Source organism: Archocentrus centrarchus, chromosome 14 (genome assembly GCF_007364275.1).
Source record: "Archocentrus centrarchus isolate MPI-CPG fArcCen1 chromosome 14, fArcCen1, whole genome shotgun sequence".
NCBI classification, from domain to species: domain Eukaryota; kingdom Metazoa; phylum Chordata; class Actinopteri; order Cichliformes; family Cichlidae; genus Archocentrus; species Archocentrus centrarchus.
Window position 1 is genome coordinate 24,364,768 of NC_044359.1, and position 16,169 is coordinate 24,380,936.

General features: G+C 41.6%; 1 protein-coding gene across 1 annotated transcript in view; it reads left to right on the plus strand.

Annotated features, from left to right (window-relative positions):
- Positions 1 to 237: 237 nt before the first annotated feature.
- The window catches only part of dchs1b (dachsous cadherin-related 1b), an 85,633-nt gene continuing 69,701 nt past the window's right edge, over positions 238 to 16,169 (plus strand). The window contains exons 1-2 of the mRNA XM_030746793.1: positions 238 to 555; positions 15,256 to 16,100. Coding sequence (XP_030602653.1) covers positions 15,273 to 16,100 — 828 coding nt within the window. The 5' untranslated portion in view covers positions 238 to 555; positions 15,256 to 15,272. The remainder of the gene's footprint in view (positions 556 to 15,255; positions 16,101 to 16,169) is intronic.

Genomic DNA, 16,169 nt, shown 5'->3' on the forward strand with positions numbered 1-16,169 from the left:
AGAGGTGGAGGAGGGTATGGAGCAGAGTAGGGGGCTGGGCCTTGTGGTGGACGAGTCGGCTTTCAGTTGGTGAGGTGCACGGTACCCTGAAGCGACTCTGTCTCAGCACACACACCGTGTCTGAATGACTGGATGCTGAGAGAGGGAGGGAAGAGAAAAGTGAAACATTTGAGATCAACGAGAGGCTGTGCAGAGGACCACAAGCGTCTCCTTTCTGCTGCAGACAGTCAAAGAAGCCGTGCGGCTTCCCAGCTGATCCAAACGCGCTCACCTGACTCGGGGACGGAGACGCATAAAACCCCCTTCCCTGTGGAATACCCAACCTGCCGGTCAGCGGGATCAGAGCATCTGTGGAATTAGCACTACTGGCATTTTTTTGTGGATATTATGTCAAATTAAAAATCCTAGTCCAGCTGGCCAGCAAGGCTCCATTCAAGATTTTGTCCTAGTGGATTGTCTGTCGTTTGGGAGGGATTGGAAACCCGTTTGCATACTAATCAGGTTGTGAAGGGGATATCCAGGGTACACATCCAGAGCAGCGGGAGTCCGATGAGTGTAAGTGACCGCTTTTTAATTCTTATCTAACCTGTAATCTCTGATACATGTAACAAGTACGGAATAAATGCAGGGGACAGTCTCTTACTGGGAGGAGGCTTCAGGTTTTCCATGCAGAGGGGTATGCACCCTGCATCTGCACCTTGCATGCAGGGGCTGGCAGTTGCTCGTTGTGCTGTGATGTGGAAGCCAAAGCTAGAGAGACTTAAAAGTAGCGTAGAGATCCGTTCATCATACACATGCAGTATAACGTAATATTGATTACTGATTCCCAGTCAGACAGGATGGAGAAAAAGAGTGATTCATACCCATATGAAACGAAAAAGGGGCCAGTCTACCACATCAGCTAATTATGCTTTATGGAGCTCTTTAACAACAGTAAGTCAGTGGTTTCTTCCACAGTGTTGGCAGCTTTGAGTAGCTACACTTTTTGTTTTGGAGGGACGACAGAACCACTTAATGGGAAACACCATGAAGTGTACAAAGTGGGTCAGCATTTGTTTAAGTATTTCTCAGGGAGACCAACTGGTGTGACAATGAAAAATGCCTGCAAGGCATCACTAGTGGAGAGAATTTTAAGTACTGCTGTGTACCACTGAGCAAGGCACACACAGGGTCTGCTCTGCGAATGTTGGTGTAGCTCCTCATTTCTGCCTTTCTGATTATGAAAACAGAACCTCAGATTGGAGGGGGACTATCTCAGTAGACACGGCCTGTTAAGTTTAGTTTGGACTGCACATGGCAGTTTTGTTATCCAGCAAATAGATTTGGACTCAAACCCCCCACCCCCCCAACATAAAGCGTTGTTATTTCAGCCATTTCTGACTGTATATGTTTATGTGGCCAAAAGCTAAAAATGGGAACCCAGGGGCATATTTAAACTCCTAACCACAATACATATTCCAGTCATATCTGGTGTCCACTGTGATCCACAGCACTTGTTTTTTTGCTGTATGTAGGGATACTGATGTTTGCATTATTACACTATCCACTTACATCGTCCCATGTGCTCCAGCTTTGCAGTATACTGACCCCAGCGTCAGCCTCTGGTCTGCATACAAAAACAGCAAGAGTTTGGTTTCTTGCAGAGTGATGAGGCGTGCAGCAAGACGTTTTCTAACAGGAACCATATGCATATCTAGTGGCACTAGTAGCTACAACTGAGTAGAGCCTCAACTTATAATTATTCACATCAGCTGCTTAGGAGAACAGATCCCTCTTCACAGGAGTGGGATTTTAAACAACCCAGGTTATTTTCACAGATGGTTTTAGCACGTCCTGGTAAATTCATGCACGTGATGCAAGAGTAGAATATTTGGAGACTGGATTTGATTTTAATTTGGCCCTGGGTGGGGTTCATTCTGTTTCTTGAATCTTGAAATCCTACATCTGAATCATGCTGACATGCAGGCAAATATTGTTACATTTCTGTTTTTGAGCTGTCTTCAATTTCTTCATCTTTTTTTCCCCCCAACAGACTTTAGGGGTATTTTTTTTTTGTCTATTCCAATGGTCTTACTTTAGGGAATGTCCAAGCTGTAGCTTTATTCTTTTTTCACAAATCTCAAGCAGTCTTGGGAGTTTACTTTAAACTCTGTGATACACAGTGTAATCAAATTGCGCGTTTACCACCCACATTGACATTGAAATTCTGCTAGTACTGTATACACCATTGTCCTCTTTGCAACTCCCACAAAACCCACATAAGAAGAAAAATAACTCTTTTCCAGTCAGGTTTCATTAGGTGCATAATTTAATCCCATAACCCCTTTCTCAACGTTGGATTTTTTAAATTAAGAATACGAAAACACTATACATAAAACTGTAACGAGTAAAGCCTTTTGTGTTTCGGCTCATCATCTCAAACCACCGAGCGCTGCCAAGCAGAGAATGAGTTAGAGGGAAGTGAGAAAACTGAAAATATCTTCCCCATCCAAGAGATGCAGCTCAAAATAAATAAAAAAAAAATCTACCTAATTGTATCCCAGAACTGTTTTTTCCTGGGTTTTGTTTCTCAGGCACGTGAAATCAGTCTCTGAGCACAAATATCGGAAAGTGACTCACTGACTCCTCTCCATCTCTCTCTCCCTCTCGTGCGCACACGTGCACGCACACACGCGCACACACACACACACACACACACACACACACACACACACACACACACACACACACACACACACACACACAGTAACACTTTCCCAAACACTCAACTCCTAATGCATGTGATAAATGCTAAGTTAGAGATTGAAAAAAAAAATTAAATACAGACATGCACGCACTGCAGTCAATACCAGCCAACAAAACACAAACACAAACACAAGCAGCAAAGGTTGTTTCCCTCCTCTCTGGCTCCATGAGTAGCTAGTGTTTTAAATATTTACCCTCCATCTTTTACTCACTGCATGCTGCTGATGCCTCAGGTCTTTGTCGGTGTTTTTATTTACCCCTCAGTCTGCCATTGTAGACATAACATAAGCCAAAGATTCAATATTGTGGGAATTTAATGCCATCTTAATTTATTACACAGCATGCAGACCATAACCAGTGTTAGGCTGCACCGCTGTGTGAGAGAGAAGCTCTGTTTTCCTGGAAAGTCACTTCTTGTTTGCATCACCATCTGCAGGAAGGCCAGACTGTTATTAATAGCTTTACTAGTAGAGTTAGAAACAAGATTCCTGTTGATCTTTTTTTTTCTTTTTTTCCTGTTGATCTGAAGTTCCATCTTCTCAGTGCTCCTTAGTTATTTTATGTTATGTTGCCATGTCTTGGTTAACAATCACTAAGCCATTCATCTCGCTATGATTAGGATTGTGGAATTACTCCACTTTAAATCCTGAGTCATGCGCATGTGCTTACACCAGGGAAAGCAGTACCCTAAATGAAAATCACAGTCCAATGTAGAGCAGCTACATTCTTGCTGCTACAACTTTGGAAGATAACTTTTGAGTTATGAAGTACAAAATCATTTTTCCCACTGTGTGGTCATAGGAATTTGTTAGCAAAATTAATCAAACCCCGTTAATCAGTCATCCAAAGTCATGCCTCATTTTTAAGGTGAAACCTATTTTCTTAAAGTTCTCTCTTGTCTTTCTCCTTGGGAAATACAGATGTTACCTTTCAATGTATGCAATGAAAACCCATTTATCTGTGGCACTGGAGAAGATATTACTGCAAGACTGTCTCAACCATTCAAAGGAGCTGGCCGGACTCTCCTGTCAGATGCTGAGTGATTGACTAGCTGGAGCTTTTTGTTTGTTCTGAGACCTGTGTTTTGATGTAACTGCTGTCTCCATTATTCATGGTCTTTGTCCTGACAGTAGGGATCCGACTGTAACGATAAACTGGACATTAAAGATTACAGACAAATGGAAAAAATATATATCTTTACAGAACAGACTGTCTGCATGGCTTTTGGACTACTTTCGCTGCTCCACCAAAACACCAAGCTTGAAATGCATCGACTTGCTACAGTCTCATCTTAAAATTCAGCATCAGACATTATTCCAAAATGCATGGCTGCAGATCAGGCTTTTGGCCTGATTAAGCTCTAGAATACTGACTGCTGTGAATGGGCTGTTATATTCCTGAGTGAAGCTGCAGATGGAAACCTCTAAAGCTTTATGTTGTCTCGGGTTTCAAGTTGGTGTGACACTGACTTCCAGAAGTGTGGCCGGACCATAGGAAATCTGGGTGTCTTGTTGTTGTAGCAGATGAATGGGTAAATGCATGCATGTGTGCATGGAAGCAAGTGTGTGGCCTTAGCTGAGCTCTCTCATTAGGAGAGCAACTAATCACTATTTGCATTAGCAACTAACGCAGTAGCCATTTAATCTGTCAAAAACTAGGAAAAAAAATACTTCTATAATTTTCTATACTGTAATACTCAACAATCCAAAACTCAAACTTGGTTTGTGTACAAATGCATAAAACACTATTAATCTGCATTTTTTGCTTGTTGAACATCTTAACAGCAGCAATGAAATAATTTGTTATCTTTGCAGCACTGTATCCTCGGATAATAGCAGAAAGATTTCTGCCGAGATTGCTTTATTGATTCTTTCTCAGTAAGGAGATGATTAGTACAGGCAAACGCTCCACTTATGCTCACATGTGTTTGAATGAAGTGATGTATTCATTTCATTAGACACATGAAGGGATGAATTTAGCAGTGGCTCTGAACAAAGATGAATGAGATGTGGTAACTGGCTCCTGCCCATGTGAGCGCTTTATGGATAAGGAGTGTCTCAGAGTCAAGCACGCCGAGCGGTAAGAAGAGAGCGGCTTTCTGTGTAGTGTCTCATGTGTTTTTAATGAAGTAAGTGAGATGATCTGAGCTTCTGGTAACTTCAAACACTTGCACCGAGCTGAGAGCTGTGTAGGGCATCGCAGCTCAGGTGAAGCAATGTGTTATGTAAGCTAAGGGATTCATAGGCTGGATGTGTGTGGGCGGTGTGGAAGAAAACGAAGGGAAGAAAAAAGTTGGCTAGAAAAAAGTTATGGGGTTCTAGATAACTTACACACTATTCATTTGTGAGCTACAGTCTGAACAGAAATCACCCATTCTACCCAGGAGCCATCAGCCAATGGTTCCTGGGTAGAGGACATATAGGGGTGGCTGTGGCTCAGGAGGTAGCATGGGTTGTCTACCAATTAGAAGGTTGGTGGTTTGATCCCTGGCTACTCTAGTCTGTTGTTCATTTTCATGTCAAAGAGTGAGCTACTATTGCTCAGTTCAGGCGTTAAGCTTTCTCTCTCAAACCCATCTATCACATCACTTTTTTTTGTCAGTGTTTTATTTTGTCATATGAACTGATGCGTTTGGATGTCTGTTCAATTGTGTTGAACAAATTAGAACAAAGACAGACAGTTTTAATTCCCAGGCTTACCACCAGAAATATAATGGAGAAACGTGATACAAAGGCATTTTCTTGGAGAACAGCTGTCGGCGCGCCACTAGCCCCAGAGTTGATAGAGAAATTAATAACTTATAGGCCAAGTCACTGTTCTGAGGTACACATGAGTAATTACACAGTTTGATAGCTTCCCAGAAAAGTTGCCAGACAAGAACTAAAGTTGTGTCTCTCTGTAGCATTTCTTTTACAGAGATACTGACCTTTTTTTTACCCTATGAAATTGCTCTGATAGCTGGCAAGCTTTTCAACAAAACATTTTTATCACTATGATTAATATTTATGTGTTTTCTCAAACAATAACATGACCTGATACGACTTTGTGCCTGGCTTGCTGCGAGGCCATGTCGCTGATTATTTCATTGGATGGAATACAGAAGGGGATTAAAGTGTGCACTTGCTTGTGTGTCTGATTGTGTGCATTTAAGTTGCAAGATGGATCTGTGGTTCCCCTTCTCGTAGCCCTGTTTTGGCTACCAGCTCAGTGTTTTGTCTTTGAACTTTTCCTCTCTTACTTCATTAACTAATTATGTGAGTCTTCTGATAAAACATTGTGTGCTTGTGCTTTGTGCATCACTTGTTGGGACAAAAGTCTGCCCCATACATGGACATACCTCCCTTATGAGTCTAAGTTTAATCCTCAGAAGAGCTACCATTCATTTTAAAGTTTAAAGTTGAGAATTACGACTGGTTGAGGAGGGGGTAAAGGTCGGGGTTAGGCATTTAAGGTTAGGATAAGCCTCGAGGGAATTAAAGGAAGTCAATGAAGTGTTCTTACAAGTATTTATGGGTGTTAGTGATACACAGAGATATACAAAAATCAAGAATGGAATTTCTGTGAAATTGCTGTTCAAATTTTAATTGCAATATAGCAGAGTGTAGAGTGATTGGTAGTTAGAAGCATTGGATTCATGAATACATACAAGTTATAAATAAAACCTCCAGTTTAACAGTATTTCTATAACTGTGTACTATGTGTAGAGCATTATGCAACCAAATGGACTCATTAAGTAGTTGTTACATTTTAATGCCTTCCACATTCAAGAATATTTCCTGATGTTTAATTGCTTCCAGTGTTTTGCTTTTCACCGCAGTGGACGCAGTAGGCGTTCTTCTCACGTACAGAACTCAAAACACAAACAATGAATAGGAAAAAAAAAAAAATCCTGTGCATGATCTCCTGTAATGGTATTTTGTTTTCTCCGCTTTACCTGCGGTGTAATATTGTTTGACATAGTCATGGATGTGGTTCAGCTCGACAGCTTGCCCATATGGGATATTAAACATGCTCTGATGGTGAGGGGCAACGAGTGATGTGGGTGGCAGCTGCTGCTTCACTTTTTTGGACATTTCACCACATAATCTGTTTTTTTTTCCTCTGCTAGTCTTCTAACTTCTGTTTTTTTTTTTATCTTTAACTCTTTATGTCGATCTTTTTCATAATATTTTTTAAAAAGAAAATGGCCATACAATCATTGAGAAAAAAAACACTCACACACACACACACACACACACACACACACACACACACACACACACACACACACACACACACACACACACACACACACACACACACACACACACATATATTCATCAGAAGAGCTAAGCTCACTGCACATTCACTTGGCCTTGAAGGTTAAGAGGTGAGTGAAGCAGCTCCGGCTGTGTTTTCACTTGCTCCACGGCTTCACAGATGGTCCACAGGGTACAATATTTATGTGTGTGCATGTCAGTCTGCATTTGTGCACTCGCTCACACTAACTTTTTGTTTTCTTTTCTTTAAAGAAATCTTATTCAGAATCAAACTTTTCATCTGCATCTCCAGTTTCATTTCTTCCTCTGCACTTTCCAGCTACACAGTACTGTTCTCTGTCAGCTGGTAAAATCTAGGACGTTTTGTCACGGGGGACCTGGTGCAGTTTGTAACTGTGTGTGTCTGCATTCTGGTTTGACAGCCTCTGTGAGAGTAAATAAACAAATCTGAGTCATCACACCAGCTTTGAATTGTCATCCTGCCGCTGCAGAGTTATGAGTCTTCTGCAGTCATTCTTTTCTTCAGCTGATATTTCCATTGAATCAAGTATGAACCTGAGTGGTGAGATGCAAAGATTAAAGTGGAACTTGTCTATTTTTTTGGAGTAGTGTAGTAAATTGAGATGGACTGGTGACTTTAGCCAGTAATGAGTTGCAGGAATTTAGTGCAATTACAGATAAATAGGCTTAAGTAATGCTCAGAATATTTAGATATGCAGTGATTCCCAAGAGCAGTTAGGAGATGTTCTTGGTTTTATTTTGTGTTAGCTCACAGAAAAATGTGTGCGCACGTGCGTGTGTGTGTATTACATTGACAACAAAGCAAAATGGAAATAGACATTTGTAGAGACCCAAATGATCAAAGCCAAACTAGTTGGAACCTGAGTTGCCCCCATTGTTCCATAACTACTGGAAATTTGGTTTTCAGTTTTGGGATTTGGATACATTATTACTATTTTTTAAAGAAAATAAACTCTTTAGCAACCTTTTTTTTTAAGTACTTCTGTTTGTCTGCTCTGTTCATTGAGTTGAAGAAGATTCACCAGTATCACCTGTGCATAGAGCTGCGTGTACACGTGCATTGTTCTGCTGCTTTCTAAACCCGAATGGAGGCTGTACGCTGTGAGAGATAAAAAAGAAACTCAAACTGTCAAAACTAAAGAGAAATTCTTCCTTTTTGAGTCATGTGCAACCTCTTTTTATACATTCCTATAATAAAAAAGGGAACTTTGATCTCTGGGAGGTGCTCCTTTCACTCGTTTTAGACTGATGGCAGACCGGATGCTATACAGACTCATTATCCCACCTTGACTTACAGAGTGGGTAGGTCAGCAGTAGCTGGTTGACATGCTAACTTCAGCAGATAGTTCTGCAGCACTGTACATCTTTACATCTTTGTCATAACTTTGTAGCTGTTAAATCTTCACATTCTGTCAATAACATTAGTTGCTTTTTCTTTTTTCTTCTTCTTTTTTTAAAATCTGTTTTAAAATTATTATTTGGTTTTATATCCAAACAAGCGTGTGGAGGCAAATCATAGGAAAATATCAGACTTTCCAAATACCTTTGGATTAGACTTTTTTTTTCTCGCTTACAGTCAGTATTTACATCCTCAATCAGAAAGCCCATTGTCTGATTTTTTCCCCCCTTTCTATTCTATTTGGCATGAAAACCACAAATGAAAACACATTATGGACTTGATTCTCATTCTCAGTGGGTTCCTGGCACAGACTGCTGCTCTCACTGTGAACTGACTTCCCCTTGCCCACCCTCTGCAGCCATGCTCATGTCACTGGACATAAGGGGGAAAAAAAGCGATAAAATCAAACGCCAGAGCAACATTTCATGGACAGAATTGAAAACAAAGGTTTTCACAGAGTTGAAATTAAAAAAAATTAAAAATAAATAAATGGTTCCTTTCTACTAGAGTTTGTAATTGAGCATTTCGATCAAGACACCGACCACAGGAGACTGACATCCAACCAATTTTAGCATATTTCTTTACACTATCTGGCTGTGGATGGATTAGGACGTTTAAAGCAGACGACTGCCAAAGAACTGGTTCTTACTTCATCATAATTAATTCAAATATACTTACTAAGGGCTTACTAGTCTTCACTCAGGAATTAGGCTGTGTTTCACTGGTTGTGAGCGCTTTTATGGTTACAAGCGCCCCTCGGGTGATGCACCCCAGTCATACGACACAGTCATGAGCTCTCTCTATGAGTAGTAGTATTAATATTGATTGTGCTTTGGTGTAGCACATGCATGTATATTTTAGTGTGTGTGCAACTTTCTAGACAGTGGTCGTCTGGCTGTCTGAGAGGCTGGTGCTGTTATACTTCAGAATCACTGGATGGGGGTTGATTCAGTTGTGGAAATGAAATGAAGTTGATATTTAGTGTTAATTCTTAAATTGAGAAAAAGTGGAGAGCAGGAATTACACATAATATGTACAAAGACAAACAGACGGTGCACACTGAAATGTGCCAAATGCTGGTGACAGCTGGGGTTAGAAATAGGACATCTATATCCAGATATGTGGGGAAAGGCAACTCAGGGGGACACAGCAGTCACTGTTATTGTGTTCCTAAACACACACACACACACGCACACACACACACACACACACACACACACACACACACACACACACACACACACACACACACACACACACACACCCGAGTGGCATGAAGACTGAAGAACAAAGCTTTCCTCCAGCCTATACCCCCCACAAGACTCAGCCCTCCTTCCCTCTTCTCACAAAGATTTTTTGGCACTGCAGACTGCTGCAGCCTGCTTCACCACAAACAGACCTAACCTTTTATTCTCAGTCATTTAAATGTAGCTGGAAACTTGCATAGAAACACCTCTTCCACACTCTTAAAAAGCAAAGCGTTGCCATGTTAGGGTCATCAAACATGTTATGTACAGTGGCTTGCAAAAGTATTCATACCCCTTTGAACTTTTTTATATTTTGTCACATTACAACCACAAACATAAATATATTTCACTGGAATTTAATGTGAAAGACCAACACAAAGTGGTATACAATTGTGAAGTGGAAAGAAAATTATACATGATTCAAAACATTTTTTACAAATAAAAAACTGAAAAGTGCGGTGTGCAAAAGTATTCAGCCCCCTTTTCTCTGAGTGCAACCAATTGCATTCAGACATTGCCTGATGACTGCTATTGACTACAGAGAGTCCACCTGTGTGTAATCTAATCTCAGTACAATTACAGCTGCTCTGTGACGGCCTCAGAGGTTGATTAAGAGAATATTGGGGAGTAAACAGCATCATGAAGTCCAAAGAACACAGCGGACAGGTCAGGAATAAGGTTGTGGAGAAGTTTAAAGCAGGCTTAGGCTATAAAAAGATTTCCCAAGCTTTGAACATCTCACAGAGCGCTGTTCAATCCATTATCCAGAAATGGAAAGAGTATGGCACAACTGTAAACCTACCAAGACAAGGCCGTCCACCTAAACTTACAGGCCGAACAAGGAGAGCACTGATCAGAGATGCAGCCAAGAGGCCCATGGTGACTCTGGATGAAATGCAGAGATCCACAGCTCAGGTGGGGGATCTGTCCACAGGACAACTATTAGTCGTGCACTGCACAAATGTGGTCTTTATGGAAGAGTGGCAAGAAGAAAGCCATTGTTAAAAGAAAACCATAAAAAGTCCCGTTTGCATTTTGCCAGAAGCCATGTTGGGGACACAGCAAACATGTGGAACAAGGTGCTTTGGTCACATGAGACCAAAATTGAACTTTTTGGCCAAAGTGCAAAACGCTATGTGTGGCGGAGAATTAACACTGCACATCACTCTGAACACACCATCCCCACTGTCAAAATGGTGGTGGCAGCATCATGCTCTGGGGCTGCTTCTCTTCAGCAGGGACAGGGAAGTTGGTCAGAGTTGATGGGAAGATGGATGGAGCCAAATACAGGGCAACCTTGGAAGAAAACCTGTTGGAGTCTGCAAAAGACTTGAGACTGGGGCGGAGGTTCACCTTCCAGCAGGACAATGACGCTACACATAAAGCCAGGGCTACAATGGAATGGTTTCAAACCAAACATATTCATGTGTTAGAATGGCCCAGTCAGAGTCCAGACCTAAACCCAATCGAAAATTTGTGGCAAGACCAGAAAACTGCTATTCACAAACACTCTCCATCTAATCTGACTGAGCTTGAGCTGTTTTGCAAAGAAGAATGGGCAAAAATTTCAGTCACTAGATGTGCAAAGCTGGTGGAGACATACCCTAAAAGACTTGCAGCTGTAATTGCAGCAAAAGGTGGTTCCACAAAGTATTGACTCAGGGGGCTGAATACTTTTGCACACCGCACTTTTCAGTTTTTTATTTGTAAAAAATGATTTGAAGCATGTATAATTTTCTTTCCACTTCACAATTGCATACCACTTTGTGTTGGTCTTTCACATTAAATTCCAGTGCAATATATTTATATTTGTGGTTGTAATGTGAAAAACTATGGAAAAGTTCAAGGGGTATGAACACTTTTGCAAGCCACTGTATGTATTGTGACTGATGATAAGGCGCTTCATTGTTAATAAGTTAGATTTCTACAGATGGGGTTTTGAAAATGCAAAGGGAAATTGTATCCAGTCTGTGTCTTTGTGGCATATTTTAATGTTGACTTTTGACACAGCATGAAACTTTTCCCTTTATTCTCTTTTCTTTCTGACTTTACTGCCAATCACAAAGTTTGGCCGGTGTTCTGGGTGACATGGAAGCAGATGCGAGACTGAATGAGTGGTTGACAAGTATCTACAGGCAAAGCCAGACTCTTTAACCACTGAGAAGCCAGCTTAATGCAACCATTTTCTGTTCCATCAAAGCACAACCAAGATGGCATAGATACCGGTGGTACTGAGTGGCCAGTTTTTACTTGGAACTTCGTGACTTTGAGTCCTGTTTAGCTTGGCTGAGTGTAACTATGGCGTGCCCAGCCAGATCTGCTAAATACATTAGAGGGGACGGACAGAGGGAAGGAGGAGGCGTAGAACATGCAAGGGATTGGGAGATGGCACTGCATGAGGAAAAGCTATTCCTGACGACTGAGTTTCGATAGTATAAACACATTTACACACATCCTTGCATACATACCGTACTGCTTTAAATGGTCACATATAGAAAATGCTATGGTTTTCTATTATTTGGCTACAGCACTTAAGAGCGGAGGCCCATGCATTTGAGGCTTTGAGGGTTGCACACAGCAGAAGGAGATTATGGGGGTGCAATGCCAGATATAATGTGGCTGAGACTGCGTGGAGCCCTCAGGGTCTGCCCTGTCTTTCAGTGTGGTCGCACAGAGATGATGTCACTGCTTGCATGCACATGTCATGAACACATGAAAGCCCACAGACAGGTTGAAAATTGTTTGTTCTACCTGAACCAGCTTAAGCATAATTTGTTTATTTGCTTTTAGGAGAAATGAAACACTCTTACATAATTTATCAGAATTTTAAAGAGTGCCACTAGAGGGAGTGAATCAGGTGATTATCTTTTACTTCATTGACCATTTGTTAGCGCCAGTGTCTTTTCAGCATGAGCTCTATTTTAGCCCCGTGCACTCTTCATCCCTCATCAGCTTGTGTAATCCAAAGCAAACACAAGTGTATTACAGCACATGACAAAGGTGGGGATGATGTCATGGACAGAGTGTTCACTGGCAGTGACAGATTGCAGCCATGCGATCTGTTCATCAATATTACCTTTCACTGACACTCAGCTGAAGCAGTGAGGGAGAGAAGACTTAAAAAGATTTTGGAATACACCCTTTCTGACATCATAGGTTCTGCCCGCACAACTCAGACGTCTCTAAAGGCAACAGGGCTGTCAAGCCAAAGCAAACTGTAATGAATGTTACTTTTTCTATTGTGTTCCAAATCCACTCGTTCCACTTCTCTGCTTTGTTCTTTTTTTATGCTGTTCTCCTTGGTCTTCTCAATGGCCGCGTTATGGAACTGTGAGTTAATTTCATCAGCGTGATGTCTCAAAAGGCCCAAGCTCTGACTCTGAGTTTCCCTCTCTGCAGTTAAAAGGCTTTGTTTTATCATCACACCCCTAATTGTCTCCCAGACCTCTTTCAACTTTTCTCTCTTCTCTCTTTTCCTCTTGTTCCAGACAGACACAAACACTGACAACAACTTTGAAACACAGAAAAGACAACAAAAGAAGGGTTTGTGTGCAGACATGTGCTCAGCCTTTGCTCTGATCTCCCTCTTTGTGTAGGAGTGCAGCAACTGTCCAGAGCAGCCGTCTGGACCAGATGTAGGGGTCAGTGATCGTATCGGAGGGGCCGGTATCAGTGTCTCTTTCCCTGTCCCGGTGGAGCTATAGCCTTCATTAAGCTTTTCTCCTCAGAGGCCTCATAAATGACCCCAGGAGGTCAGAGTCAGTAGAAGGACTGTTAAAGTGGATGATAGCAGGAGGATGCATTACATAAAATAATGTTTTTGTATTTTCTTTGTGTCTTATGCAGCCTTAAAAAAGTCTATAAGGAGCATTGTAAATCTAAACCATCAACACAAAACTAATTTCGATCCTATTATTGCATATGAGATGGCAGTCGGTCGATCCATTGGCTTGCAAGAAGATGAGTCTATGGTCTTTTTGTATGTGAGACTATGAATTCCTCAGTTTAATGTATGTGCAAATACTGCAGCCGGCAGCAGGCTGGCTTTTTCTCTAGAGGTGAAAGACATTCCTAAAGTTAACTGTCCAGATTATACATGCACTGTGGGAGTGATTTTTCGGTGAATATGGCTGGCCAGCAAGGACCAACGCCCGCCACTGAAAGCTTCTCTCCAGTCTGCCACTGGCCTTTTGCTTCCATTGCACATTTATAGTTTTGATCATTTAACAGCAACAAGGGCAGGAATCATTCACATTCCAGAGAGTTTAGGCATTAATGTTCAGATTAATGCAGAATATTGTTATAGCAGCATCTCTCTGGTCTCAAAGTGTGATGAATGAGTTGTGTCAGGGCTGGATGGTTCTCCTCATTGCAGGATGTTTTGAAGAGTTATATGCTCAATAAATCTTCCCTTATAAATACGAGTGGAACGTGCATAAACAATTGGTCTCATTTTGAAAGTAATCTAAATATTTGTAGACTTCGCCAAGGGGTAAAACGTGCATCTATCTCGTGAGAGTTCAGTTAAACTTGTTCGGTTAAACTTGCCAGAACATTTATGAGTGTATTTCCAGAATTTTATGGTAGTGTGCAGAAGTATGTGTGTCAAAACTGGGTCAGTTTCCATTTGGCAGTAATTATTGGTGTTTGCTTTAACTTGCTGGAAGTTCCAGATGGTGGCTGTTCCGCAGGTTAACTAAAACACTGTCAGGTGAGTTTTAGTTAGCCTTTAAATCTTGTGATTACTTTTCGGTTATCAGCGTGTCATATGTTGGCACATACCTGCCTTACTATCTTCTGGCACAACAGGCTGACCATAAACAATTGTTGGCAAGAAGTGTGTGACTCGAGGACTTTGTGGACAGTTGTTCATCATTATATCCACTGATCTGGCATTAGCATGCGGAGGATACTTTGTGGATGATTTAAAGATGCATGATTTAAAGTTTGATGAGCAGAGAGGCTAAAAGGCTAAGCTATAGACATACTTTCCCATGCATTCCCTGTGTTTGTGCCTCTATGCGTGTAAGCATTTTGTGCTGTGATCTTAATTCCCATTTTGCTGTCTTCATACCCTTTTCCTTGGGAATTCATGGAGTGTTGTTCTGCCCACTTTAAGATGTTGTCACTCGGTGGATAAAACTTGTTATCCTCGGGATAAATATAGTTTATGACTCTGTCCTCAGTTCGGTCCAAGCCAGTGTGGATCCTGGACAGACTCAGACGTCCACTGTCATGCTCTTTCAAAGCTTCCAGATCCAGCTGGAGAGTTCTGCCTAAAATGTTATAAAGCTGAAATTCATCAGGCAGCATCTTTAATAGCTGTTCTATACCACTATAAATGTGTTAGCACATTATCATGCAGGGATTTAAGATGCATACTCTCTAAGAAAATGAAAAAAAAATGAACATTTTGTTTTCATTTTATGCAAAGACATCTACAGAGAATTTTCAAGGGGGTTTCAAACAGAAAATGAAAAGCACTGTTCAATTGCTCAATTTCATGGAATATACCTGTACTTTTTTTACTTTTAAGTCTTTTTTCTGGCTAGTAATTTTCTTTCCCTCTCTTCTTTTCTTCCAGGGGCAGTAGAACCAGCCATGCCGATAACAAGTAAAGGGTCGAGGGGGAGGTCTTGGGTCAGTGAACCCTGTGTGCGTTCACGTGTTTGGCATCAAAAACCATGTTTTTATTTCTGCATCATCCTCATCCTGGTCCAGACAACAGCTGTTCTCGGATCACTAGAACTCCAACTGGATGAAGAGCAACCGGCAGGGACCATTGTTGGTGACATCAGTGCTGGGTTACCACCTGGTGAAACTGCAAATCTTTACTTCATCTCGGACCACGAGGGAACAGGTGTCAGCAATGACCTCAATATTGACGAGACCACAGGCATTATTACCACTGCACGCCGTCTGGATCGTGAACAGAGGGACCACTATAGCTTCATTGCTGTGACAATGACAGGGGTCACTATTGAAGTGTCAATCACAGTCAATGACATCAATGACCACGCACCTGTGTTCCCCAGAAAGAAAGCTGTTCTTAAGATCCCTGAGCACACAGCTGTGGGGACAAGGTTTTCTTTGGAGCCTGCGACTGATGCAGACAAGGACCAGCTGACCACCCAAGGCTATGCTATTCGAGAGGGCAATGTAGGGCAGACATTCAAACTCGAGACTAAGAGAGCTGCTAACAAGGTGCTATATCTAGACCTGGTAGTCAATGGACTGCTGGACAGGGAGAAACGCTCGTCGTACACCCTGGTAATAGAGGCTTTTGATGGGGGCTCACCTAGAATGATGGGATCTATGACCCTGGAAGTGACTGTGACCGACATCAATGATCACGCACCAGTTTTCAATCAAAGCAGATACCACACTATTATCTCTGAAAGTCTCCCACAAGGAAGCAGTATCCTGCAGGTTAGTTTTTGTGCTGTAACTTATTACTAAAATAATGTTTTTGACTCCATATTCATCAGGGAATTTTTG